The 26,828-nt window shown below is 53.4% G+C and overlaps 1 protein-coding gene across 1 annotated transcript in view; it reads right to left on the reverse strand.

Moving 5' to 3' along the window:
• Positions 1-4,542: 4,542 nt before the first annotated feature.
• The window catches only part of LOC308618334 (death-inducer obliterator 1-like), a 29,195-nt gene continuing 6,909 nt past the window's right edge, over positions 4,543-26,828 (reverse strand). Inside the window, 10 exon segments of the mRNA XM_081236039.1 lie at positions 4,543-4,942; positions 11,332-11,527; positions 12,334-12,423; positions 13,151-13,304; positions 13,752-14,280; positions 14,502-14,637; positions 14,901-15,005; positions 15,091-15,281; positions 15,817-15,976; positions 16,224-16,701. Coding sequence (XP_081092165.1) covers positions 15,002-15,005; positions 15,091-15,281; positions 15,817-15,976; positions 16,224-16,701 — 833 coding nt within the window. The 3' untranslated portion in view covers positions 4,543-4,942; positions 11,332-11,527; positions 12,334-12,423; ... (2 more) ...; positions 14,502-14,637; positions 14,901-15,001.

Genomic DNA, 26,828 nt, shown 5'->3' on the forward strand with positions numbered 1-26,828 from the left:
TCCCCGTCGCTGTGCCCTCGCCCTGCTGTCTCCCTGGCCCTGGCCCTGCTGGTGCGGCGGTGGGGAGGGTCCGGCCCCTGGGGTGTGATCCTCCCTTGGAGGCTGCTTTCATCCTCCCCGACGGTTGCCTCTGCGGAGCTGGATGGGATACGGGGCCCTGCCAGGCACCGCGGCCCTCGAGGCCTCCAGCGGGAGGGACTCCTCACGCCAGGTTTCCGGAGAGCCAAGCTCTGCACGGCGCACCTGATTGCGTGTGAGTGACTTTGGCTAAACGGGGTCACGGGTTGGAGCCATCAGGGCTGGTCCTGGAGGAGAGCAGGGGAAGCTGGCAGCGTGAGGACAGAGCTGCGGGTGCCGCGGGAGTATATTCTCTGCAGCAGATAAAGCAGGGGTTGGGGAGGATGCAAATGTCCCAGCTGTACTCCAGGGACGGAGGATTTTAAAACTTGGGCATATTTTCCCCGACGTTTTGGGAAAACTGCTTGGACATCAGCCTGCAGGCCGGAGGGACTCACGCGTTTTGGAGCCGGGCACCGTGCCCAGCCCTGCTCGGCATCTATCCTGCAGGATTCGGGATTTCCTCTTTCGCAGGACCTCGCCGTAGGGCGGTCTTCGCCAAGGTCAGGCTAGCGCGGTGGGTTCTCCGTAGACGAGCGGCCACCCTCCAGGCCTCGCCTGGCCCGACGCCTTTCTGAGATGGCAGTGATGGCGGCGTCCCCTCGCGGGACCCCCGCTTTGCGGCACTCGCCCCTGGTTTGTCGTGCGCTCAGCCGAGTAAACCAGACCGTAAGCTACTGACTCTCCAGCCCACAGGGGTAGAGCCTGTCCTGCCCGAGGGATGTTTTCTGGCTGTCTGGGCTCACGGTGGGCATTGGGTGCACAAACTTGTTGAGAAGCTAAATGCTGGCACAAGGGCCACCACGTTGGGGCCAGTCCCCGGTGGCCCTGAAGTTCAAGGGCAAGGCCCACACCTTTCTCTTCTCCTCCCAGCGGCGGCCGCTTCCCTGACCTGAAGGCACCGCATCTGCTGGTCCAGCCCCTGCCCCTTATTCCACCCAGCAAGGCGCCTGGGCCACCAGCTCTGCCTCACCACACGCTCGTGACCAGCCCGGTGCTCCTTTAAGGCCCGAGTCAGCAGCCGGGACTTTTGGGTGCCTGCCGACCCTGTCGGTACCTTTGTCGACCGCCAGCCCCATCCCCACCCGGGCCCACGTCTCTGTCATCCCCTGACCGTGCGCTTCTCCGTCCTTCCCTTGGTGGCCTCGGGCTTCCTGCTCGACATGGGGTCCTGTGCTGGAACCATCCCGGGAACGGGGTGCATCCGGCAGGCGTCTTCAGGCCAAAGGGCACCGATGCCTACACCACGCCGACTGCCAAGAAGCGGGAGCTGAGGCATCCCTCTCCAGACCCGACTTTCCAACGCGATGCCACACAAGACAGAAAACCTTCTGTAGATGCTTATTCTACTTCAAGTAACAAAGCTATGTAGCTCCATGTTTTAATGTACAGTGATATAACTTTGCAATATAAAATACAATTTACAGAAATTTCTATCAAGTAAACCTAAACAAACACACTTGATTTTTTACATTTGTTGTATTTAAATTAGAAAAATTTTGTTTTACACGTAAAAAAGCCTTCACATGTCGTTAGATGCTGGAACTCGTCGCCACTTTAACGTAACCTAATGACAGGGTCTCTAACACCAATCACTCCAAATTGCTAAGTTCTCGATGTATAACTTAAACGTTTGTGCTAGAAACTGAAAAATCTGTAGTGATGTTCAATGGAACAGACTCCAAAGAAAAAATGAAATTCTCTAATTTTATGTTTGCAAAAGTAACTTTATGAAAATATAAAAAAATTATCAGAGTTTCTTGTACAGTCAAATAAATGAGCAAGTTTTTTCTCTCTTTCGCACTTCAGAAGTACTTGGAAAATACACATGACGAGAAGCGGTATACTGTGTCTCACAGTGAAAAGCTTTCTAGTTGGCAGTTCTTAAGCTAGTATCACTATTTTCATCTCAGGCTTTACACAAATACTGTTCCATGTCAGTGACAAACGTTGAGATTTGTCACCTGACAAGTACCACAGTGCGGAGCTCGTGCACATTTCCCGGGACAGAGAACGAACCACTCAGATGCTAAAGTTCAACAAACAAAACGTTCCTCATTATCCAAATTAAAGAAACCTACTCCCTCCACCCGCCCTGCCTTTTAAAGTACACTTAATTGCTTTCTTTTCTCACTTTCTTTAGGCTGGTAAAATTTACACCTTTCAAAATAAATTGTTCTTTAAAATTCCACAATTTCTATTCAGATGTTGCTTTTAATCCTGTTTGGGGGTGAGGGAAACATGTAACGCCATACCTAAACACTGAGCAAAACCAAGAAATGTGTTTTTGTTTCCTGGTTGAAATTTGTAATTCAAATTTCTTCATGACAAGAGAAAGATGAACCTGTAAGTCTGGTGTTTGTCAACATTCCAGAGACGAGCTGACACAGCCATGCACAGAAACACACGGCCGGCTGCCCCAAATCCTGTGAAGTTAGCTTCTGGAAACAGGTATCACAGATGAGATGTCAGGAAAGGTATGGCTCTGAGGTCCACTAAACTCCCTTAAAATTTACAATAGTCAAGTTATGAGAAAAGATAACTTTATAATCTGAAAAAGCAATATGCTTTTGTAGGTACTTTCCCATTTCAGTACATTCAAATGGACATGTTAAAGAGTTCTTAGTTTTTTGTTTTTATTTTAAAAGGATCAGAATTGTAAAGGTGCCAAGATCACCTGCTTAGCACTTGAGCGCGGCTTCAGGGCGTCCCTCGGTCTGGGTGGCGGCGGCGGCGCGAAGGGCCTCGGCCTTGATGTCCCAGGGTCGCTCCGGGCTCCGACTGCGGTCCCTGCGGTGCTCCTGCTCGCGGGCCTTGTTGCGTTCGTGGTCCCTGCTGCAGGACCTCTCCCGGTCACGTCTTTGGTCGCGGTTGCAGCTCCATTCTCGGGCCCAGGGCCACTCGTGACGCTTGTCCCTGCCCGCGTTGCGCTCGCGGCCGCGGTCCCACTTGCGGCCAGTGTCCTTGTCGCGGTGTCGGTGTCACTCGCGGCTTCGGTCCCAGTCCTGCTCGCAGCTCCAGGTTCGGCCGCGTTCCTGCTCCCAGGGCTTCCCACGCTCCCGCTCGCGCCGCCGGTCCTCGAGGGCCTGGCCCGGGCGGCTGTTGGGCGGCGGGGCCTCGGGCTCCTCCGGGGCCTTGTCTCAGGGCCGCCCCTCGAAGCCTGGGCCTCTGTACTCGTGGCCCCTGCCCTCGTGGAATTCGGCCTCGGGGCCTGGGACCGGCGCGGCGGGTGGCGCGGGCGGTTGGCTGGGCAGCTCCAACAGCAGCCGGGGCGCCGGCTTGGCTCCGGGGGTGGCCGGGCCCGAGAAGTGGAAGCGCGGAGGCGCTGACTCGCTCTTCTCGGGGAAGGGAGTGGCCCCCTGAGGCCCCCCAAAGGGCAAGGGCGCCGGTGCCCTCTGGCCGGTGAACCTGGGTGGCGAGTGGACCCTCTGCTCTTCGAACCGCTGAGGCTGCCTCCCCCTGGGTCCCGGCACGAATCCAGGAGCTTGGCCCCGGGGGCCTTCAAACTGCCCAGGGTGTGGCCCCCTCGGCCCACAAAGTGGCCCGCGGGGGAGCCTCTCTGACATCCGAACTGAGGGGGAGGAGGGCCACCTCGGGGTCCTTTAAATTGCGACAGCAGAGGCTTCCTCTGGCCCCCGAACTGGAAAGGCGCGGTGCCCATTTCCCAGGAATGGGGCCTGCTCGGGCCCCTCGCACTGCCCAGGGGGGCCCGAGGCCTCACCGTACGGGGCCTCCGGAAACTCCCTCTTTGCCCCGTGGGGGTCCTTGTGGTCTTCAAATGGAGGCGGCCCTGCTCCCTTGGGCGGCGGTGGCGACATGAGCACGTCCGACACGGAGAAGTGGGCCATGGAGGCCCAGACGGCCGCCCTCTGTTGCCTGAGCGCCTCCTCCTGCTCCTCCACCTGCTTCTGCTGCTCCTCGATCTGCTTGGTGAGCTCCTCTATCATCTGCTGCCGCTCGGCCAGGGAGGGCGCCAGCGGGCCAGGCCCGCCGTGCGCGTCCACACACATTCTGGTGGGCAGGTCGTCGACGGTCACTTTGGCTTCGTCTAGGATCGTCTCGTCCTCCGGGTCATAGGCCACCTCCTCCCGCTCAGCTGCCTCCGCGGCCTTGTCCGCGTCCTGGCGTCTCCCGCGGTCTCCGAGCTGAGTGTCCAAGGCTCTCTCAGGACCGTACTCTTCCTCGGGGTCATACGGCCTGTCGTCTTCCTCCTCCTCCAGAGCTCTGTCTTTTGAGAGCTGACCAAACTGCTGGACAATTGGGTCCAGCAGAAGCGCCGACGGCACCGCGCCGCCGGCTTTGGCTCTCGAGTCTTGGTGGGGGGCTGGGGCCGACTCGGCAGGCTCTTCGGTGGGGGTGTCAAACGCCTTCTTCTTCCCAAAGAGAGTCTGCAGGATATATTCTAGGGGTGAAGCTGTTTTTGAAGAAGAAGTAGTGACAGAGGAAGCGGCCACCGCAACCGTCACTGACGCGGGTGACGCTGTGACAGTGTTCGTGGCTCCTGGTTTGAGCGACGACGGTATCTGTAACCCGGAAGATGAGGCCGGTGCACCTGGTGCTTCTGGAGGAGGGGATGGGGGTGGGGGAGACCCCGAGGGTGTGGTGCTGACAGCCGCGTTCCCTGGGCGCAGCGGGTACTTGCGGGGCTTCTTCTCAGGGAGCAGGGCTGCTGGCATTCTGGGGTGGACGGCATCCATTTCTTCTTGTGTCTGAATACGGGGCCGCTTCTCCTCTGCCTTGTCTGATTCGCCAGCATTTGAAGGCCGCTGTATTTTTTGGCAGATTACTAACCCCAGTATTATGTTTGGACGCGGTGACTCAAGACCTAAAAAGCAAAACAGTTGTGCAAATTTTAGAATCGAATTGTAGCTTTTGTCCTTCAGGGGTCAACTCTGGGTGTGAAGGGCAGCGGGGGGATGGTTTCCAGAGGGAGGAGGAGGGGGAAATTCTGTGGCAAAATAGAACCAAGTGTTCGAAGACTGGCTGCAAAAGACGCAGACTGCACCGCGCACCTGCCCAGCCTGACGGGCCCACAAACCACAAAACCAAGGGCCCAATGCACACGCGCATTCGCCCAGTGCTAAAATTATTACAGATTTTCAATTATACACAACGCTAGGGTAGAGGCGCGCTGGGGGAGGTGGGGAAGGCCAGCACGCACACACTCCAGGCTGTTCACCTACTGGGAATGAAGCCTGTATGTACCAGGATGTTTTCTAAACAAACTCTTAGCTGTGTTCCTTCATTTGCCTCTTGCTACAAATCAGGAAGGCAGCACCCCCTTTCGACTTTAACTTATGAGCTGCAATATGTAAATTAAGCTATTCATACTAAAATTAAAGGTTCAATTAAGGACCAATTCTACAACTCAATTATAATGATCAACAAAATTATACGGATCGATATAGCACACGCCCTTCGACAAGTTCATGAGTCACTGGTGTCAAAATGACAATTGATGGGAAAAGTGATGCTGACCAAAATGCCTAAAACAAATGTTCTTGCAGGTTTAGAAAGACATTCAATGACCAGTAACTTCTCAAAAGCTACCGAACGCTCAGGTCTCTGTCAACACAGGACGTGCGGCTTAAAGCCCAAAGGTGTTCAAGACAGGGGCAACAGAGGTCAGACCACGCACACAACACGCTGGGAATTTCAGAACATTGCACAGTTCTTAAAACATAATGATTTCTTAACAAATTCTTGGTCCACACATTCTGGATTGTGGTGCACTGGACCAGGAATGCTACTGTTTCTGTACGGCTCCGCCACCCTCACAGTAATAACAAACCTGGAATACCAACAGGGGAACAGAGAAGCCCACGTCACAGATCAGTAAGTTAGGGAGAAACGATAAACACGGCACCAAAATTTTGTTTCAACAGCATATTTTAAATTAATCAAATTGTATAAACTCAATTTACACATAAATCACTATTGTGTAAAAGACATTCATTCTATATATTTTTGGTTGACTCACTAAAAAAGAAAATCAGCACTGTTTTTCCTATTCTTTCTGTGATTTGAAGTTGATCACAGATCAAAGAGTTGTCCCTAGACACCCATTGTGTAGTTCTGAGCGCCTGTCACCCTTCCTAAATTCCAACAGAGATGGGGTGACATGCCGAGCACGAGGGTGGCGGATGTCCCATCCCGCCCCCGAGGAGGAGGAAGACCTGGCATGCCAGAGTGAGCTGGGCTGGCCCAGCATCCGCATGGATCGGCGAGGTACTGCTGGCCCCCCTCCCCACTGTGCTCAGCGCCTCGTTTCACAGGCTGACATTCAAGGGCTGAGGTGCCCATGAAGACACCCACTCATGATAAGAGGAATGGCTTCCAGAATGTCCTCTGCCTGCCCTTCTAATGACAGTGGTGACTCAGGGGAAGGAGGAGCTGGGCAAAGGAGGGCGTGGACACAGGAAGGCCAGGCCCACTGCACTGAGCATGGCATCCAGATGGTTCTGCTCAGATGTGAAAGATACTCTATCAAGTTCGCTTTCTAATCAAAATGAATTATTTTAACTTAAAATAGTAAATGTCTCACTCGCTGTAACAGCCACTTACTGAATAATTCACAGCTCACTAATATCCAGTCTGGGGCATAGTCAATAGCTCAACTAGCTCTCGTGGCCCTCTCTGGACCGACTCTCACCGACACGGCCCCAGAGCTGGCAGAACAGGTCCCCAGCCGAGCCACAAGCTGGAGCGTTGGCCAGCCCCGTTGAGCAGGAGCAGCAGAGGAATGTGCTCGGCCACGCGGGCGGGGGCGGGGAGGGCTGGGGAGCCCTGGCCAGGGGCGTCCTCTCAGCAGCCCAGGGCCCACGACTGTCCTCACTGTCCTCAATGCAGATGGGCTATGCTACCTGTGAAGAGCTTAACCTCTAAGGTGCCAACACCAGGGCTTGCGGCATGAATCACGTTTCAGGTCAAAGATGCTGTGTGTGGAGGCTAAGGCACTGCGTTAAACCCAGGGAGATGGGGTCCTGTCCTCGGGAGGCGTGCCAGCCCTACAACTTGCAACAGCTTTATATGCCTCCTAACAAGAATGATACACCCCCGACTTGGCAAAATTCTCTAGACTCTACCCTTTGCGGTCACAGGCATCACAGGTGAGGGTAGGATTCAATTACTTAACATTTACATTTGTTTCCAAAACAGGAAACTCCCAGGAGACCAGCATCTAACTAAGCAGCTACTATTTTTTTTTTTTTTTTTTTTTTTTTTTTTTTTTGCTGTACCCGGGCCTCTCACTGCTGTGGCCTCTCCCGTTGCGGAGCACAGGCTCCGGACACACAGGCTCCGCGGCCATGGTTCGCGGGCCCAGCCGCTCCGCGGCACGTGGGATCTTCCGGGATCGGGGCGCGAACCCGTGTCCCCTGCATCGGCAGGCGGACTCTCAACCACTGCGCCACCAGGGAAGCCCGCAGCTACTATTTTTAAGTGCTTTCAGCTCTCAACTACTTCATCTACACACACCCGTGCGCGATCTAATAACGCTCCAGAGTTGGAGGAGTGTTGGTTATGCATTTCCCCACTAATCTTCCCCAGGATTTTACATTTGAATTGGGCTCTTGTTGAAGCAGTCAAACCTTCTCTACTTCACCCGTGCACGTTATGGCTGCATGTAGACTTGAAATGTAACTAGCACCGTGGAGATGACTTACTCGTGGAAGAATATGATTCACTGTGCTACCGGGGTCTCGGCAGTGACCTTTAGGGAGGTGAGGGCACGTCTGGCTCCACCCCGCTCCGCACCCTCACGACAGGCGCCTGGCAAGGGCACGCTGGACACAGTCAAAGGGCTACCACCACGGGGGCGGTGGCAGGGGCAGCTTTCCCCCGAAGGCCCCATTTTCTGCCTGGGGCCCCTGTGGGCGCGCCCACTGTTGAGTGTGACCCCTGGAGAGGAAGGGGCGCCCCGAGACGGCGCAGCAGCAGTGAGCACGCTGGCTGCGTGCAGAGACAGGGCTCCCTCCGGGGGCCCGGGGCGCCCCACCGGCTCCGCACAGGGCCTCTGTCCCATGGTTACAAGGGGGGTGCTTACTTACCGACCTCCCTTTGAGGGCAGTGGTGAGGCTTATGACTCATCAAGTAGATGAGAACTAGGTGGGAGGCCACTGAACTATCATTTCCAGACAAGGGGTACTGGTCAGACTGAGCACCGGGGTGTCGGCACCCCTGCCCGACCCCCTCCAAATTGCGGGAGCAAACGTGTCCACAATGTCCCGTGTGGATGAAACAAGCCTTCCTAGCTGCATGTAGGTCCCCGAGTCTTCACGGTGAAAGAAAGGGTCAGCCCCACACCACCCGTACAAAGAGAGAAGTGGACAAACCCAGGGACGAGGGACAGCTGAAAAGGTGTGTGTGCATTTCCTGAGCCAAGACCCAAACCAGGATCTCTGTCCGGTTGTGTCAGCAACAGGGCCGCGGGGGAAGCAGCCCCCATGCACCTTGGACGTGGCACGGCGGAAGACGAGGTTTAGTTTTAATTAATAAACCAGCTGAAAGCTGCCCAACTATCAAATGAGGCTTTTACCCCTAAATCAACCTGGCATGCTCCACTATTCAGTATTTACAGTGAACACCTTCTTATGGTCTGAGTCTGACAAGACAAAACGTCCACCTCTGCGGGGACAGAAACTCTGCTGGAGTTAGCAGCAACCATCCTCAAAGAGGACTTGGGCAGAGACCCAGCAAATACAGGGAGAAGCAGCTGCCCGCCCGCCACACTCGGCTCCCATGCAGACTTCGCCCGCTCCCACTCTTGGGTCCCTAAGACCTGAGCAAAGCCAGGGCTCCGCGTCCCAGTGAGGAGAGCGTCGTCCATCCGTCCGTCCGCCCGCCCGTGTCCAGGCGCCCCCAGCGCAGCACCGCCGCCTGCACAGCCAGAAGCACACTGGCGTCGGCTGAGGCAAAGCAAGGTGGAGACAGTCCTCCGTCACAGTGCACCTGGATGGGCACCAAGAGCTACCAAATGGTTCAAATTCAGACAAACGATGGCCAGTTTCCATGAAATATTCATTGATTTCAAAGGAGAGAGAAGCATTTTCCATTCAGCACCGTTTTGCCTTTGATTACAACATCTGTACACAGCTACGCAGGAAGAAACGCAGAAACTGAAGACGTGCTTTTATCTGACAATACTGCAAGTCACGGAAACGGTCTGCTACTCAGGAAGCAGTTAAGAGTGAGGACAGAAGGCAGACACCACGGATGGAGCCAGCCTAAGAGAATGGCCCTCTCCCGGCAGTGCCTCAGAAGGCAGGTCCCTGTCCTCTGCTCAGGGTGGTCCACACCTTAGATGCCCGAGGGCCCTCGACAGGCGCCCCCCACCCCCTCGGGAGGGCCGGGCACCCTGGCCCAGGCCCAGCGTCCCATCTGACTGCTCTTCCTTCCGTGAATAAAGCCCCTAGAATTAAAAACATATATACTAAATTAAACAAGCTGAGATTTAGAAGCCCTTCGATTGAAAAAAAAAGTCTTTAAACGTTTATGGTAAAATTTCCCGTACAATCACGTTTCCAAAACCCCTCCTACTACTTTATTTTAATGAAACATTCGTTCTCTATTGTGGATGAACACCTGCCGGCTTTTGAGCATCCCCTTCAGGAAGTGACAGCCTTGGCAATGCAGGTGGAGGAGTGATGTCCACTCCGCTGGTCATCAAGTGTGGTCACTTAGCAGATGAGGTGGGCGCCCTGCCCAGCCTTCCTCGTCCCCGTGTCACCCCGGAACACCCAGCGCGGCCCCCTCCCTCTGCCAGCCGGGCCCCAACCCAGCACTGCACCAGCTCCCGCCGCGGCTCCGACTGGGGGTTTCCTCGGTGGCCCCCGCGCCCCTGCCTCCTCACCACGCCTGACCTCATCCACCTCTGCCCCCCTCAGGGTCTGTCTGTGGCCCCGAACCTGGCAGCCCCCTGCTCGTGTGACAAGGTGCACCGGGACGGTGTCAGGCAAGACCCCATCGCAGGCTCTGCAGGTGGAGCCGTGAGAGGGGCTCCAACACGGGTGAAACAGGGCTTCGTCACCTCCCAGGTCCCGCTGCTACAGACACGCAGAGTGTGCGTGTCACAGGATCTACGCTCACACTAGGCCCCGCACAGGCTTCCGCCTTTGTGACTGACTGGAGGCTCTTCACGGTATCGGAAAGTCGGCTTCACCACCGTCACCGCTGCGTCGGGAACACGGCGTCCAGGGAGCCGGCCGGCGCCCCAGGAGCTGCCTGCCAAGAACCTCGGCCACAGCCCTCCCTGCTGCCCGTCAGGCGGCACCGCTTTAGCGCGAGGAATGGGACAGCCCCCTGGAGAGCTTGGCTTCTAACGTGTTTGGCACTGAGACAGTTCCGTGTGTTGTGTCAGGGGACACGAGCCCTGCGGTCACGGGGACCGACCAGGACGCTGGGTCCAGCCGCAGAGCCGCCGGGACGCGTAAGTGCCTGGCCGCGGCAGGGGCGCTGGCCATGGACACGGAGGCGCCGCGCGTGGGCGTAGCTACTGCCTGTAGAAGCAGGTGCTTCAAGAGCCCTCACCGCAGGTTACACTCAGCATCTTTTAGGCTTAGCCGTTTTGGGGGCGCCATGGACAAGGAGACACTCCCATTTAGGCGAGACTTAAGTCCCGTCAACTTCTCAGAGTTAAGGGGAGTTGGGTCCCCAGAGACCACGCCCCCCTTGGTATCACCCTTAGCTCCCTTGAGAAGCCTGAACTTTCTTTCTGGTCAGCCTGGAAATAATTCTTTAGAAGCAGCACTTTCTAAGGAATGAGTGAACAAAACGTGGTCTGCCAAAGACAAGAATTCGAGCAGCAGATTTCAAAGTGACTATTTCTAGAACTAGCTCCTGTCTCTCAACGCTATTTTTCGTTTCTCCTCAAAACGAATGCCTGCAGCGAAGAGGCTCTGCCTGATGCCTGCGAGGAGCCAAGCCCGCAGGCCAGGCCCAGGTCCCGCCCTCCCGGCACTGCCCAGCCCCTGCCAGCAACACCCTGCTCATGCCAGGCGGGCGGGCTCCGGACAGGGTTGTCCCTCTTCACAGGACTTTTCTAAGACAATGCACACCTTCCTCAGGGGACCTCCCGTGCCACCCTCCACTATCCGCTGCTTCACCCCTGTTCCCAAGTTCCGCTGCCAAAGGCCGGGTCTAGGTGAGGCACGCAGCTCGCTGGGACGGACTCCGCAGGGCGTGGGGGGGACGTGTGGGCGGAAGCCTGGGGCCTACCTGGTCCCTCAAAGGGCAGGAGTTTGGAGGGGACGGGGTCCGCGGCGCTCAGCGGGATCAGGTAGAAGTCCTTGACGTGCCTGCTGTTGTTTACCACGACGCCGAAGCGGCCGCGGCTACTGAAATAGGAGTACAGAGAGATGTAGGCCACCTCCTCCTCCTCCGTCGCGGGGTGGAAGCGGATCAGACACAGCTCCTGCAACAAACAGAGGGCGGGGAGCATTGACCTGCGGCCACTCGGAAAGGCAGCCCCTTCTCCTTGCACCTAAGCCCCAAAAGCAGGAGGGAAGCGAGGAGAGAAGCGACCAGCCCTGATTCCGACTGTCACAGCCCTGCTGCCCAACACATCAGAACAATGAGCTGCTGAAGAGGACCCAGGCCCGAGTCTCAAGACTGCTGGGTTTGATCTTGGTTTCGGAGGACCTGCTTTAAAACTACTTAGCCCCACTGTCCTCAACACAGAGCCCACCTCCTGGGGCTCTCGTACTGATGGGGTACTCTGTGTGCAGGGCCAGTCTGGGGCAGCGTCTGACACAGAGCTAAGTGACCACTAAGCGTGCGATGAGCTGCCCGCACCTCCGAAACGGGAGGGCTGAACTAGACCAGGGTCGTAACCCTTCTGTGACCCCAGTGAAAACCAGAGCCCCTCCCCCAAAGAGCACTGCACACGCAGACACACAGCTGCGTCCGCATCTCAGCGGTTCAGACTCCAGCCCAGCCGCCTCCCCCGATCTCTCCTCCATCAGCTCAGACAACAAGGGACACAGCATCTGTATTTCTAACTCTGAACCGCACATGCGCTTTCACAAAGCTTCCACCGTCGTGCTACTCAGACCCCCCTTCACAGGTTAGCCAGCTGTCAACTTCAACGTCCACCTGCAAACATCTCACCAACTAGAGACAGTTCAAGTAGTAACGCGCAAGACGAGACGTCAAAGAAAGAGCCGTGTGTAAACAAACCCCTTCTTCCTTGGGTGCAGAGGTCAGACTGTGGGCAGGTACCTTAGACCCCGAAGACCTGAGTTTGCCGACGTAATCCCAGACTGTCTTCGGGGCAATCCGTCCGCCGATGTGGATTGTGTCGGGCAGGTCCTAAGTGAAATGAGCTCTGATTCAATGGCCGGTGGAACCGTGGCCGTCACAGAGAGACAGACCCCAAACTACCCGAGATTCACAACTAAGACAACTGCAAGTATCCCAAACACAGCGGCAATAACTGTGTCAAATGTTGCTTAGTTGACTAACATCCGGGATTATGAGTGACCAAACCCAAGGGTGGTAGGAGGATGACCTTCTGCTAAATAGGATGACATTTAGCAAAGTGTGTTACTGTTGTCTTTTATGAACATACACATACAGGAAAGATCCAGGTATGTCTCAGAAGAGACTGAGCACTCTTTGTTAAGTCTGAAATGCTAGTGCTGTTTCGTTAATTTTGAAAAATAAAAGACCTGTCATGTGCACCCCTCCACACCAGGGCAGGTCACCCGTGCCTGGCCACACCTGCAGTGGGCACATGCACACCCAGCTTTTGCACAAGCTCTAGCGGAACAGAGGGAGAAGGAAGACAAGCTTCAGCTTTTTCAGAAAAGAGGGAGGGTCTGATTTCTCATTTGAATTTTCGCCACTGTCCCAACTGCGTAACCTGCTGACTCGGCCCGGCAACCCCTATTTTGCCTTCAGAGGTGCTTGTGCGTCCAGACACTCAGCAGGAAGGTGGTCACACGCCTGACTCCAGCGCGGGATCAGAGTGCCTTTGGAAAACGCGCGCGTGCACGCACATGCACACACACACACTTCTCTCCCTCCTGGTTCGAACCTCACTGAGATAATCAAAATATCCAGAGACAGGAAACGCCTTAGTGACAAACTTCGCTACACTCTGCATGTTAATGAATCCTTTCCAAATGGTGCTGAGTTGAGACAAAAAGAGGGTGGTATCTCCTTCTGGAGGGGACTGGGACTCCGAGATGCTGTAAAACAAAACCACAGAAAATACGTGAATCTTTCTCTGCCCAAAGAATCCCCAAGATTTATTTAGTTAGTTAGTTAGTTCGTTAACGTGTTTATAAAAGCAAAGTGAATTCCTGCAAGTTTTGATAGCTTACTTTTTCAAATTAATTACCTTCATCATAATGATATGAACATTCTGGTCAAAGAAATATAAACTATATAGGCAATAAACTGGATGGCTGTAAATTCAAATTCCAGTTTTCAACAACTATATGTCTAAGGTGATAATTAGTCATCCTAAAACTGAAGCTTTAAAAAAACGCCTCTCTAAAATAGAAAATTGAGGAGAGTTGTATATCTGGGTGGATTTCAGAGCCAAACGACTGAATCACTCATTACTGCTCCTTTGTTCATCTGAAAGAAAGGCCACAGCTCAGCTGCTCAGACCACACACACGGGGACAGCACCTGATGCTTGGCGACAGCGGGACCGACAGGAGGTATCTGGGCTCGGGCAACGTGGGCGGCTTGACCAAGATGGACTTGGGCACCGTCACGGAGGTCGGCAGAGGCTTCGGGACATCCTGTCGGGGTTCTGCTGGGTGCGCGCTGCCTGGGCGGGCTGCCGAGGGAGCCGTGCCCGTGCTCGGCCTGCCTGGTGCAGTCCTGGGGTCTCGGCCGGACACCGTGACTGCGGTGAGCACTGCGCCGCCACCAGGGGCCGGGCAGGGGGCGCCTTTCAGGGCGGAGGGCTCGGGGTGGCCGTCCGCTGGAGGCACCGGGAGGGACTTTCCCTCCAAATGGGCGCGAGCAGCGCTTTCCAGGTCTGGCTCCAAGGTGTTTTCAGGCAGAGTTTCTGGGGCCGCATCATCGGCTGAGCTGAGAGCGGGCTCAGAGGCAGAGCTGTCACGCTTGGACCTTGAGTCCTCCTTCTTGGCAGAAGTTGACCACTTTCGTCTTTGCGGAGCTGGCTCATCTTCCGACGATGGAACCTGACCTGGAGAACAGAAGGCAGGCCTTCGTGAGAAGTCCCACACATTCGAGAGCAAAGCCTTCCCTGGGTAGACAGACGATCACTGCTTTAAAACAACAACACTCTAAAGGTAGGGGCTCACTTCTAAGCTTGAAGAAACAATTCTAGCCTTTCCACTGTGTAACTTGGTATGAATGCAGCCGTCCTGAGAAGGGTCTCCACAGTCTCCCCCCAGATCTGCTCACCTGTGCAGATCTTACAGTTCCGGTCAAAGAGGTGCGTGCGGTGCTGCCCGGTCGTGTCCTGCAGCATGCCGCCGACAAGGCCCAGCAGCGGTACCGCGCTCCTCTCGGGGGCCGCCCGCACCGATTCTTGCTGTTCCTAAAGCACAAGAAGCAGAGGAGGTCATCTCTTTCCCACCCCCTCTCCAAATTAGCAGCACCCATGGAAAAAACATCTCACGTGATGAAGAACCACTGAAAAAAGAGGAAAAGGACTACTGAATACAAGTACTTGAGAAGCAATACAACTACACACACTTGTGTCAGCTCAGTGTCTTGCCCAGTAATTCAGGCACCTAACAACGTCTGGAACGGGATCATCTTTGTCAATTCTCGTGAGCACTGGAAATCCTAAACGCTTACATCACAATCTGATACTGGCGGAGAAACTTCCATATCGGGAATAGTTTCCGGTTTAACGGTCGGCTTCTTAGTCTCATTATGCAAGTTAGTTCCGGACTCCATCACCTAAGATGAAAAAGACAGACAAACGTGAACCCTTAGCCCTTCTTTCCCAAGGGGACTCTCTCATGCCAATAGGCTATTAATTCACTCTGGGGTGGGGTTGGGGGCGGCGTTGGTGTCAGGCTTCTGGCATCCGCAGCCGCCTCTCCCGTCGGCACACACAGGCTTTGACGATCTCTCTTTCCACATGGAAAGCCCTTTGGAGACAAGTTCTTCTGGCTTCATTCTCACAAGTTTTGCCAAAGAGATTTCTTCACGCAGAACACGATGGAAGAGCCCCTGTAAACAAACATCTCTTGTTCACTCGTTCAAAACCCTCTAAGATACTAGAGAGGATGTGGAGGTGGGCAGCAAGGCAAGCCCCTGCCCCGCGGCAGGACGAGGGCCCAGAGCCTCCCATCGATGCCTGGAGAACAAGGGCCCTGAATTCGGGCAGCTGATCTCCAGTATCCCACCGCACTAACCCTGCTACAAAGACCACTTCACAGAAAACACAATTGACTGAAGAAGGTACAGTGTTAGGGACAAAGGTAGAAGAAATCCCTTCTGCCAGCGGGTTAACAAGGCGAAATGGAAAGTCAGAGTATGTGCCCTGCTTCTAAACACAGGCAAGAGGTCAAGAGGCCGATCCAGACAGCGTGGGCCCCGGCAGGCACACAGGCGTGCAGGTGGCAAGAACCTCAGCTGGCGAGAGCCTGGCCCCACGGGAACAGCATGCCACTCACCCGCAGCCGCAGGGGGACCCAGTGCCCTAACCCAGGCCTGGGCAGCCCCTGGACAGGACTTCCCCCATTCCTGACGGTCGGACACGCACCTGGTTGTTGGGGTCCTTGAGGTTGAACATGAGGCTGCGGTACTTGCTCTTGTACCGACTGTCTGTGACTCGGAACAAGTTAAACATCTCCTTCTCGAGGTGCAGTGCAATTTTTCCTACTTCATTTTCTGTCATGATTAAGTCATCGCTGTCAGTGACTCTAGATGGAATGAAAAAAGCCCCACGGTAACTGCTGCACTTACCATGCCACATGGGATCTCAGCTCCCCAACCAGGGATGGAACCCCGATGCCCCCTGCAGTGGAAGCGTGGAGTCTTAAGCACTGGACGCCAGGGAAGTCCCACATGTGACATTTTTCTTAAACAGCAGGGCCATCGTGAAACCACCACCCTTTACGTGGAAAACTCTCCACTTTAACAGATAAGAAACAAAGTGGAACAGCCCACCTTTTCCGCAAGATCTCCTTCAAGGAGCGTCGTATGTTTTGCCGAATTTGAGAATTCGGCTGTGACGAGGCGGGGCGCGCGGGGCCCAGGCGTCCCAGGGCTGGAGAGGCCAGGGGAACCGAGGTGGTCCCAGGCTTCCTGATGGCGCCCACCGAAGCAGCGGAGCTGGAGAACTTTCTGGAAGCAGACGTGGCAGCAACAGGTGCCAGCCTTGCCTGCTTGGCCGAGGGAGTGCTGCCCGAGGGGGAGGGGGCAGCCGAGAGCCACGGCCTCTTGGGGATGGTGCCCTTGAACCCCGGTGGCAACTTTTTGATGGCCGGTTTGGCTGCCGCCGCATTTGCAAAAGGAGGGAACTTCTTTGGAAGGAGACTTCTGGGCGAGGGTTGCTTGAGGCCCCCCGAGGAGCCTGGAGGAGCCACCTTCTTCGGCACCGCCGCCACTGCCGCCTTGGCCTCTGCGCCTCTGTCCTCCTTCACGGCTGAAAGGAGAGGGGCCGCTTAGTGAGGCAGGGGTGCAGGGGACCCCACACAGCATGTGCACCCGAAACCAGCAAAGCTAATAACCAGGCATCACTGTGAGACAGATTTAAAGAGGATTTTTAAAGTAACTGTTAAATTCAGAAAAGGAGTGTAAACAGGGCTACCAGCAACATTTACGATACTGAGTATACTTTGTTTCAGAGAGAAATGCTTTAGTATTAAAACTTTTACTTCAACCGATAAACCAGTAAGCTCTAAAAGGCTTGATTTGAACCGTTAGCTTAGCTTGGAACTCCAAGGCCAAATTTCGCTGTATCAAGAGAAGGCATAGATTTCAAAGACCACTTCCATGGAGAGTCCCAGTGCAGTTTTTGGTGAACAGGAGCTTAGAAACTCTTTCCAGGGTGGATCAGACACATTCTCTTCGAATGCATATCCAAGCCCCACCTCGGGGGCCCTTGGGGCACTGGAAGGACTAGCGAGAGTCCACCCTGGGGTTAGGGGCTCACAGGTGCTCATCGTCCTCTTGGACAAGAGTCAACTGGACACGGTTAATAAATATATAGAATGTTGGCAGAAAACTGCAACATGGGGGGGAGACCAGTTACTTTTACACTAGGAGCTCGGTGGCAGGAACGCCACCTGCGGTCATTCACGTTCCCATTCACACCCCTCTAGTAGTAGCTCGCTATCGGGTAAGACAGTAGGTTAGCACTTTTAATGCAAACAAGGATTACAGCCCAAAGCTAAAATGAGAATCTTTATGCCAGTACTTCGCATGGACTGATTCCACTTAATCCTGTATCAGACCATCAGAAGTACAGTCAGAGGCAAGCAAGGAGGTTCATGCTAAGACCAGTCCCTCGGTCTTAGGGGCGAGCGGCCCAGCAGACGTCCATGGGGAGCCGTGACGGAGAGCTGGAGCGTGTTCCCAGATGGCCCAGCTCAGGCCCACCGCCCAGAACGTCTGGGACCCAGGGCAGAACGGGGTCGGGGGGGGGCAGGCAGGTCCAGGGAGCAAGCCAGGAGAGCACAGGGACACCACCTAGGGCCATGTCACACAGGACCGACGGAGAAGCCGCCTCCCCAGGCGCAGGCTTTTCTCAAACTACCCACAGCGCAATGAGCCCCCACATGCTAAACAGGAAACTTCGAGATGCTCTAGCAGCCTTCCGATTTTACGCAGGGGTTGAACACCCACCAATGCCAGTCGGCTGCCGGTGCTTCTTGCAACTGTCCTAGTGAAGCAGGGAGAAAATCTGAAGTCCGGGGACAGAGGTGAGACCCTGTCTACAAATAAGGCCTGACCCCACAAGAGCCCCCAAGGCGTTCACAGCCTACACCCTGCGTGACCATCCTGGCGAAGGGCCGAGCGCTGCCCTCAGGACTGCCTTCCTCCAGCACTGGTCAGGCCAGTTCAGCCACAGGTGTTAAAAGCCCAGGGACCGCAAGATTTTTCCATTTCATAGTACAGGTGAAATTACCTATTTTTAGAAACTTTGCAACAGCGCTACACACATCCAAAACTTAGAACCCTGTCAGAAGTACTTCATTGTCATCAAGCAACAATCCTGACTGCAAATCTCCTATTTTCATCTCACAGAGCACTCCCCCAACCTTATGTCCCTTGTCCACGGTGTCCCAATCACTGGCCCCACGTGTGCCGGCACCCCCGGGCTATGCTGTCCAGGCTTTCCCAAGACCACCCGCTCCCCGCTGAGCAGCACGCTTGTGCTCTACATCCACCCTGCTGGCTGTCACCCACGTCCCGTCAGCAAGTCACAGCTGTCTGACAAAGGAGGAACTGGCCACGTCATAGGAACTAAGAACTATGTTTCTACGTATATTATTCATCAGCTCAAATCCATATTCCTAAGGCGCTACCATACCTCAGTACATGGAAACTTATCTTTACCAGCTCAGCCTCGGCTAACGGGGTCCACAGCACCTCATCTAGGCGGGGGGTGGGGGGAGAGACTGCTAGAGCTGAAGTTAAATGAAATGGACAGAGGCCCCTCTTCTTGGGGGAAGGAATGAGAGTGGAGTGGAGCGGGACGCGGTGCCAGCTGTGACTGCCAGCAGGGGATGAAGGAACAAACCCGTCAGGATTAAAATCGAGTCCTAAAACCAGCTCACTCACTGACTTTATACAAACTTTGCTGCGATTATTTTAGTAGCACACTTTTAAGCAACTCTAAAAAGCTGGCCTAAGGTGCTTCCAGAATTCTCAATGAGGCACCCATGATGGGGCCTCAAACAAATCTTACCATGTGACATTTACATTGTTTCAAGTGAGAATTCCTGTTGACTTCGAACACATTCACTCCCTAAGATCAACGCTCCTACTGGTCTAACCGGTGTTTTGTCTCATTCAGGGAAAACAGAAGCCAGGAGCTTAATTTTAGGACATTCACAGTACAGGTGATTAAAGTGACCTGCTATCCAAGAGTGGTAACGGCAAATGAACGTACTCTATTTAAAAAGCAGGGGATGGCTTTCCTTAACCATTGTGCTGCTCTTCTAGAAGATTAGCTGCTTCTGGCTTTTATTTTTATTTTTTTGTTTTATTTTTTTTTGCGGTACGCGGGCCTCTCACTGCTGTGGCCTCTCCCGTTGCGGAGCACAGGCTCCGGACGCGCAGGCTCAGCGGCCATGGCTCACGGGCCCAGACGCTCCGCGGCACGTGAGATCTTCCCGGACCGGGGCGCGAACCTGTGTCCCCTGCATCGGCAGGCGGACTCTCAACCACTGCGCCACCAGGGAAGCCCCTGCTTCTGGCTTTTAGAAGTCAACTTTCATTATCCCTCACCTGCGTCTCAGAGCGTATGTAAGTATGATTACATAAATAAAAAGTTGGTAAAATGTGGAAACTGGTGGACCCCAACAAGTCAGCTCTATCCCTCTTCTACTTTGAGGAAAAATGCTCAAAACAGAAAACAGTTGCATGTGGTCCCACCGTCAGCTGGATGCGGGTTAGCTGCTGCTGGAATGGCAGTGACACCATGTAGTGCCAAAGCGTCTGACAGCGACAGAAGCATTACTTCTGAGTAGAGCTAAAATCACATTTGCAAATTCTTCATCCAAATTCCCTTTTAACTGTATTATGTGTATACATTCACAGAAGAGCAAGGCGTAACCAACCGACCTCGAAGCGCCAGTTCTAGAACAGGACAGCAGCCCACCCACCCCCGGCAGAGTGGCTCCAGCAGTGGCAGGGCCCCCAGTGCTGCCAGCTCGAGGCAGGGTGACCACCTGCCCACGTGCCGGACAGAGACGGCCTCCTCGGAATGTACACCCAGTCTGGGCCATCCCGGGGGCGGCCGATGGGGAAAAGAGTGGCCCGAGTTCCAGGCCAGGTGCTGTCTCGGGGAGCAGATACAGGAGGAAAGGCTGGCCGGTGGCCAGGCCACCGCCCCAGATGACGTCGTTTCTGCTGGGTCTGGCCATTGGTTTCTACTGGAAACGAGTTGTTTGTGGTGAAGCCCGGCAGGAACCAGGCAGGCCGGTGCGCTCAGGGACCAGCAACAATCTAATTGGCTAACTTCCCAGTAAGCATGAAACTGGGGGCCTTGCCACACGGCAAGGTGGGCCATGCTGCTATGGCATTGCTGGCCACTGGGTGGCACTGGTGGGCCTTCGAGGGGACAGGAGGAAAAGGGAGTGGAAGCTGTGTTACTGGGAGCAGCCAGTGCTGTGCAGCAGGACGAGGAACCGGCGCCTGGCAAGAGCCGAGTGGCTCCCGCCCAGTCACAGCTCAGTGACAGCCGTTGCCGGGGTGGGCCCTCACAGGGACCACTGAGAAACCCTGAGGGACGGTCACTGCTTTATACCTTTCGTCCTGCCCCAAAGAGGTGCCAAGTTACCCTAAAAATCCCCAGATATGAGGCTTTCAGTCACACTGACACGGTGGGGGGCAGGGGGGGAGACACTACTCAGAATGATTGGCTGTAAATGCCAAAGGAATCGAAGAGCTTCGGATGTGACCACGCGCCAAGCAAGCCCACGGGGTGCAGGTCGGAGCATCCCCTCCCCCCGCCATTCCCACAGGGCCCCAGATCCACCCAGGCTCAGTGGTGAGGCCGAGGCAGCTACCGCCACAAGGCCCGGGTAACGTAACGGGACCAGCCAGGGCTCAGAGGACACAGTGGACCAGCGGCAGGGGTTGGGGGGAGTGGACTCTGCTCACTGTGACATCAGTTCTAATTTCAGCTCAGCCTGACACATGTACGAAGACGTTTCTCATTACAACTTTGTTTCTTGGCTGTCAAGACTGTAGTGTGAAAATTCAAGTAGCAAGAGAGAACCATTTTACTTTTGTGCCTTTGCTTAAATAGTTTGCAGTGAATTATTCCTGTAGAAGTTATGCTTACACAGAAACAGAGACAATCCCCACCGAAGACTTGGGAGGCCTGATCTCCATCTCTGGGGCCCTCACGCCAGCTGCCCTCCATCGCTAGGGGTCTGTATGTGGGTCCACAGCCAAACTGCCATGATCTGGGGCTACACAAAGCTTGTCCAGATTGACTTTTTCTTACTGATGTGCAGTATTTGAGCGACTTACACCTCAAGAGAGGTGCACAGAACTGGCCGTAACAAGCTTGCAAAAAACCAAGTACGCCTCCGGAGGCAAATGGACCCTTCCTTCTTTTCAGAGTTTCACAGATTTTGAAAACCAAAACCCAATTCACGTTGGACTGGTAATATATGAAAAAAATGGTCACATCGTCCTTCAGCACGAACCACGAGAAGGAAACGGGGCCGAGGCTGTGTGTGAGGCAGGCGTTCCACTCTCCTGTCTACGCCAACTGGACTGGCGGGGACTGGCCGCCAGACCTGACACTCAGCTGCAAGTAGAGCTGCTGCTTTCCCTCATCTCCAAAGCCCGCCAACAGGCACTTTCACCACTTTGACAAGGTTCAACTTTAACTGTTATCTGTGCCTGCACCATCTGCTTCTTCAAGCAACATGATGGGGTCAAGGGCGTGATAAGACTCTGGGGCACAGAGCCTGCGGCACCTGCTGACCCCGGCGGGTTTAGCGGCCGTTACCTGTGTGCTCGTCTTGCTGTCGCCCCCAGGTGCATGACAAAGCCTCGACCTTCGTTGACAGAAATCAAAGTGGAAACCCTTCTTATCGATCTTCCAGGTTTACTTCTTTAACTTTCAGAAGGTAAGACTATGACTATGTGCACGGTGAGGTGCAACACGCAAAAAATCAAAAACATTACTTTACAGCTTCAAGTATACCTGAGACTCCTACACCGTGTGGGAGGGTTTACAGTTGCATCTTCAGAAAGATCCCATGGGACTCGATGCCACCTAAGGGACTCTGCCGCGGGACCGTCTGTGAATAGTGCCACAGGAGATGCAGAGCCCCAGAGGCCACATGAAGGCCAAAGGGCAGGTGAGGTGAGCAGGACCAATCCTGCTAGAAACTTCTACCCCGACCCCCCGCTAAAGCACAAGAACTAAGGGGGGCAGCCAGGATACATCTGAGGGTCTCTGTCAGAAAAAGTACATGTACATGCAAAACCTTCCCTGCACTAACTTTCTGAACAGTTGTCTATTTAAAAAAAACCTGTAAAAAGTAAAACACTTAAAAATACGAGAGAATGCCAATGACCAAGAAAATTCCAGGTATTTGGATAACATTAAAAACAGCTGTCAAGGTAAATCCTTATCAGGACAAGTTTTGGTTCTCTCTCCAAATGGGGGGAGGAAATTGGTGAGATGTACAAGGCTGCTTTGTCCCCACCCACATTTTTTTTGCCACTGCAGATCTGGAAGAGACAGAGACAAACAGCTCGTGTAGCTGATAAAACATGCCTCTCCCACTGTTCCATTCCTACCAAACACCCCTTGGTCCAGGCAGCGCCCCCCATCTATGTCACCATGGGGACCTGTCTTCTCTTACTACCTGTGAAGCGTGCTCCCGGAACTCACACCACCGATCCCTGTGAAACCCGCGCCCCCAGATCCACTTCGCCACAGCACAGGAACCGGACATGTGGCACACGGAGACCACGGGGCAACGCTTGCGTCAGGGCGGGATGCTAACTCATCACTGGACCTGGGTGCACAGGTTCTGCCAGGGGTCCCCACTTCAATTCTCAAACCTACATGGAACTGCAGAAATCTGATTTTCTAGTCGAAATTTATTCAGGTCCCCAGAGTTTCAAGTCATCTCGGAGCCATTTAGGGAGCCCCAAACATGGGAACATGTGCCTATGCCTAACACAATTCCACTTCCAAACCCTAAGCAACCAGGGCCACTTTAGAAGAACATCTTCAGCCCTCTTCGTGCCTGTGCCTGGACAGTAACGAGAGGCGATGAAGAGGAAATCAAGAGAAACCATGAGGAGGACTACGAGACACAGGGACCTGGGGGGAAATACAATGGCAACTGTTTCCCTAAGTTACACTGTTTTTGTCTTCAGAAACTCTGAAAAACAATTTAAAAAACTCATCAGAGAACAAGTGGGTGTTAATCCCATCACTGTGAGGACCTTAAGATCTACTGACTGCCCCACAAGAAAAGCAGGTCAGAGCCTCTGTGTAGCAAGGTCTTGCCCACGAAGCTCATGCAAGGCTGCCCTGAACCCACAACCCAAGGCCAGTGCCAATGGCCTGGGAGAAGTGGGGTGGGGGCAGAGCACCTCCAGGGGCCGCACACTGGCTGCCTAAGGATCCACCCAAGCCCTGACCCGAGTCCAGGGCAACATGGGAAACGCCCCCTCCGAAGAGCGGTCCCGGCATCACCTGCACCCAGAAACATATCACGCTCTGCAGCCAGGGAGGCGGGTGGGGGCGTGGTGGGGATGCAGGGCTCTGCTGAGTGTGTGCGGGGGCCCCCCTCCCATTGTGCCTGTGTGTGGGGACCCGCGGAAGGTCCACAGCCACTGCCACTGTCAAGTAATGGTTTGGGGAAGAGGCAGAGGCACAGCTGCTGCTCACCGAGGCTCAAGTCGGGTGTTTACCTTCGACCTTTTACACTCCTCCCAATCATCGTTTGGGAAGATGACATTTCTGGGATAACAGAAAATGATCAGAAGCAACTAGCTCAACAGCATGTCCCTTATGCAGGCTACAAGCTGTGGCTATCCATCCACGTACTTCTGAGACGTAAATGTGCTACAGTAATCAAGACAGTGTGGTACTGGCACAAAAACAGAAAGATAGATCAATGGAACAGGATAGAAAGCCCAGAGATAAACCCACGCACATATGGTCACCTTATCTTTGATAAAGGAGGCAGGAATGTACAGTGGAGAAAGGACAGCCTCTTCAGTAAGTGGTGCTGGGAAAACTGGACAGGTCCATGTAAAAGTATGACATTAGATCACTCCCTAACACCATACACAAAAATAAGCTCAAAATGGCCTAAAGACAGAAATGTAAGGCCAGAAACTATCAAACTTTTAGAGGAAAACATAGGCAGAACACTCTATGACATAAATCACAGCAAGATCCTTTTGGACCCACCTCCTACAGAAATGGAAATAAAAACAAAAATAAACACATGGGACCTAATGAAACTTCAAAGCTTTTGCACAGCAAAGGAAACCATAAACAAGACCAAAAGACAACCCTCAGAATGGGAGAAAATATTTGCAAATGAAGCAACTGACAAAGGATTCATCTCCAAAATTTATAAGCAGCTTATATGCAGCTCAATAGCAAAAAAAAACCAAACAACCCAATCCAAAAATGGGCAGAAGACCTAAATAGACATTTCTCCAAAGAAGATATACAGACTGCCAACAAACACGTGAAAGAATGCTCAACATCATTAATCCTTAGAGACATGCACATCAAAACTACAATGAGATATCATCTCACACCAGTCAGAATGGCCATCATCCAAAAACCTAGAAACAATACATGCTGGAGAGGGTGTGGAGAAAAGGGAACACTCTTGCACTGCTGGTGGGAATGTGAATTGGTAGAGCCACTATGGAGAACAGTATGGAGGTTCCTTAAAAAACTACAAATAGAACTACCAGATGACCCAGCAATCCCACTACTGGGCATATACCCTGAGAAAACCATAATTCAAAAGGAGTCACGTACCAAAATGTTCATTGCAGCTCTATTTACAATAGCCCGGAGATGGAAACAACCTAAGTGTCCATCATCCAATGAATGGATAAAGAAGATGCGGCACATATATACAATGGAATACTACTCGGCCATAAAAAGAAACGAAATTGAGCTATTTGTCATGAGGTGGATGGACCTGTCATACAGAGTGACGTACGTCAGAAAGAGAAAGACAAATACCGTATGCTAACACATATATATGGAATTTAAGAAAAGAAAACGTCATGAAGAACCTAGGGGTAAAACAGGAATAAAGACACAGACCTACTTGAGAATGGACTTGAGGATATGGGGAGGGGGAAGGGTAAGCTGTGACAAGGCGAGAGAGAGGCATGGACACATATACACTACCGAACGTAAGGTAGATAGCTACTGGGAAGCAGCCACATAGCAAAGGGAGATCAGCTCGGTGCTCTGTGACCACCTAGAGGGGAGGGATAGGGAGGGTGGGAGGCAGGGAGACGCAAGAGGGAAGGGATACGGGAACAGACGTATATGTCTAACTGATTCGCTTTGTTATAAAGCAGAAACTAATTTAAAAAAATGCGCTGGGAAGGTGGTCAGTGAGGAGGTGATGTGCAGAGGAGGGGGGTGGGGCAGAGGGAAGAGAAACCCGGCCTGTGAGCAGAGCCACCATCTCCTTGAGGCCGGGCTCCCCGCCCCTCCACCCCAATCTTCCCTCAAAAACCGGGAAGTCAGAACTGGGGATAAGTAAGCACCCACCCCTCCCCCAAACCCCGCCAGCTTTCCTTTCTCACTGTGCGCCCTACATCTGACTCCACACTCTGAGCCTGGGGGCAGTCTCCCGATTCTGGTCGACAGAGATGGAAATCAACTGAATTGAAATCAATCACCCAGGGTTTTGTGGCTACACCTCGGTTTCCCTTTCATTTTGTCACGTGCCTATAACCAACTGAGAACATTCAGCCCAGGATTCCAACATGACGGCTCCCCACCCATTCACAGCTGGGCGATGCTTATATTTAGGTCCACTCGTAACCCCTGTAGAGGCGCTACGGTGTAGAGGTGCTATAACTTGATGGATGTTTGCGACACGTTGTTAGCATGAAGTTCTTGGTTCAAACAACCTGAGGTGTATTGAGACTCATTTTCATACAGCAACTGGTTAATTCTATATTTAACCACTCACTCCAAAAATCCAAAAATAAATACACAAATAAATATGTATATAGACATATACACACACAGTATTGCTTGGCAGTTTACTTGCAACTCCATTTCTTAGGTCTTGGGTCATTTACATTCTCAAAATGCATCTAGTTATGCAGTCTTCTAACCACACTACATCCACGAGGCCTTCCCTCAGGCCACTGGCCTAAACAGCCGGCTGAGAGGAGGAAGCAGCACGTGGCTATAATCCTGGAATTTAGGGCCATTTAACCTCTTGTGCTTTTAAAAAAAGTTGCAAGAGTATAAAAGATAGCATAAATAAAAACACAAAATGACCTTAATCATAGAAAAATAAGAATAAGATGTGCCCCAGAGCAATTTAAATTTCTAAAATTTAATTTTGGAGAATGAGCTGAGAAAAAGAAGAAAGAGAAAAGATTCAAGCTGCATGATCTCATCTGGGATTGCAAAGGTCTGTCTGAACTTGAAGCCTGGGTGGCATGACCCAGCAGTGCACGCCAAGACTCCTGGTCTGGGTGCTGCTCAGAGTGGAGAGACATTGTGCTCACTTACTTTCAGGCACGGGAAGCAGGGTAAACAGCCTTCAAGACTGGCATGTGTGTTTATGTTGTGTGTAGTATGTGAATTGGACATAAAAAAAATTCCGGTTCGGTCAAGAATAATATAACTCCTGCAAATCATGCTTCAGTTGAAAATCAGCTACAACACTACTGTGCTAATAGTAATAGGTTCCCACAATATACAAAGAAGTGAGGGTCACGTGTGCTGGGAGCAGACTGTGTGGAAAGGCCCCCGCGTGGAGAGCCCACGGCGGTGACGGCGCAGTGATGAACACCTGGATGACGGTGGACCCTGAGTGCCGGGCAGCGCACCCC

This window comes from Mesoplodon bidens (genome assembly GCF_964165515.1).
Source record: "Mesoplodon bidens genome assembly, chromosome: 5".
NCBI classification, from domain to species: Eukaryota; Metazoa; Chordata; class Mammalia; order Artiodactyla; family Ziphiidae; genus Mesoplodon; species Mesoplodon bidens.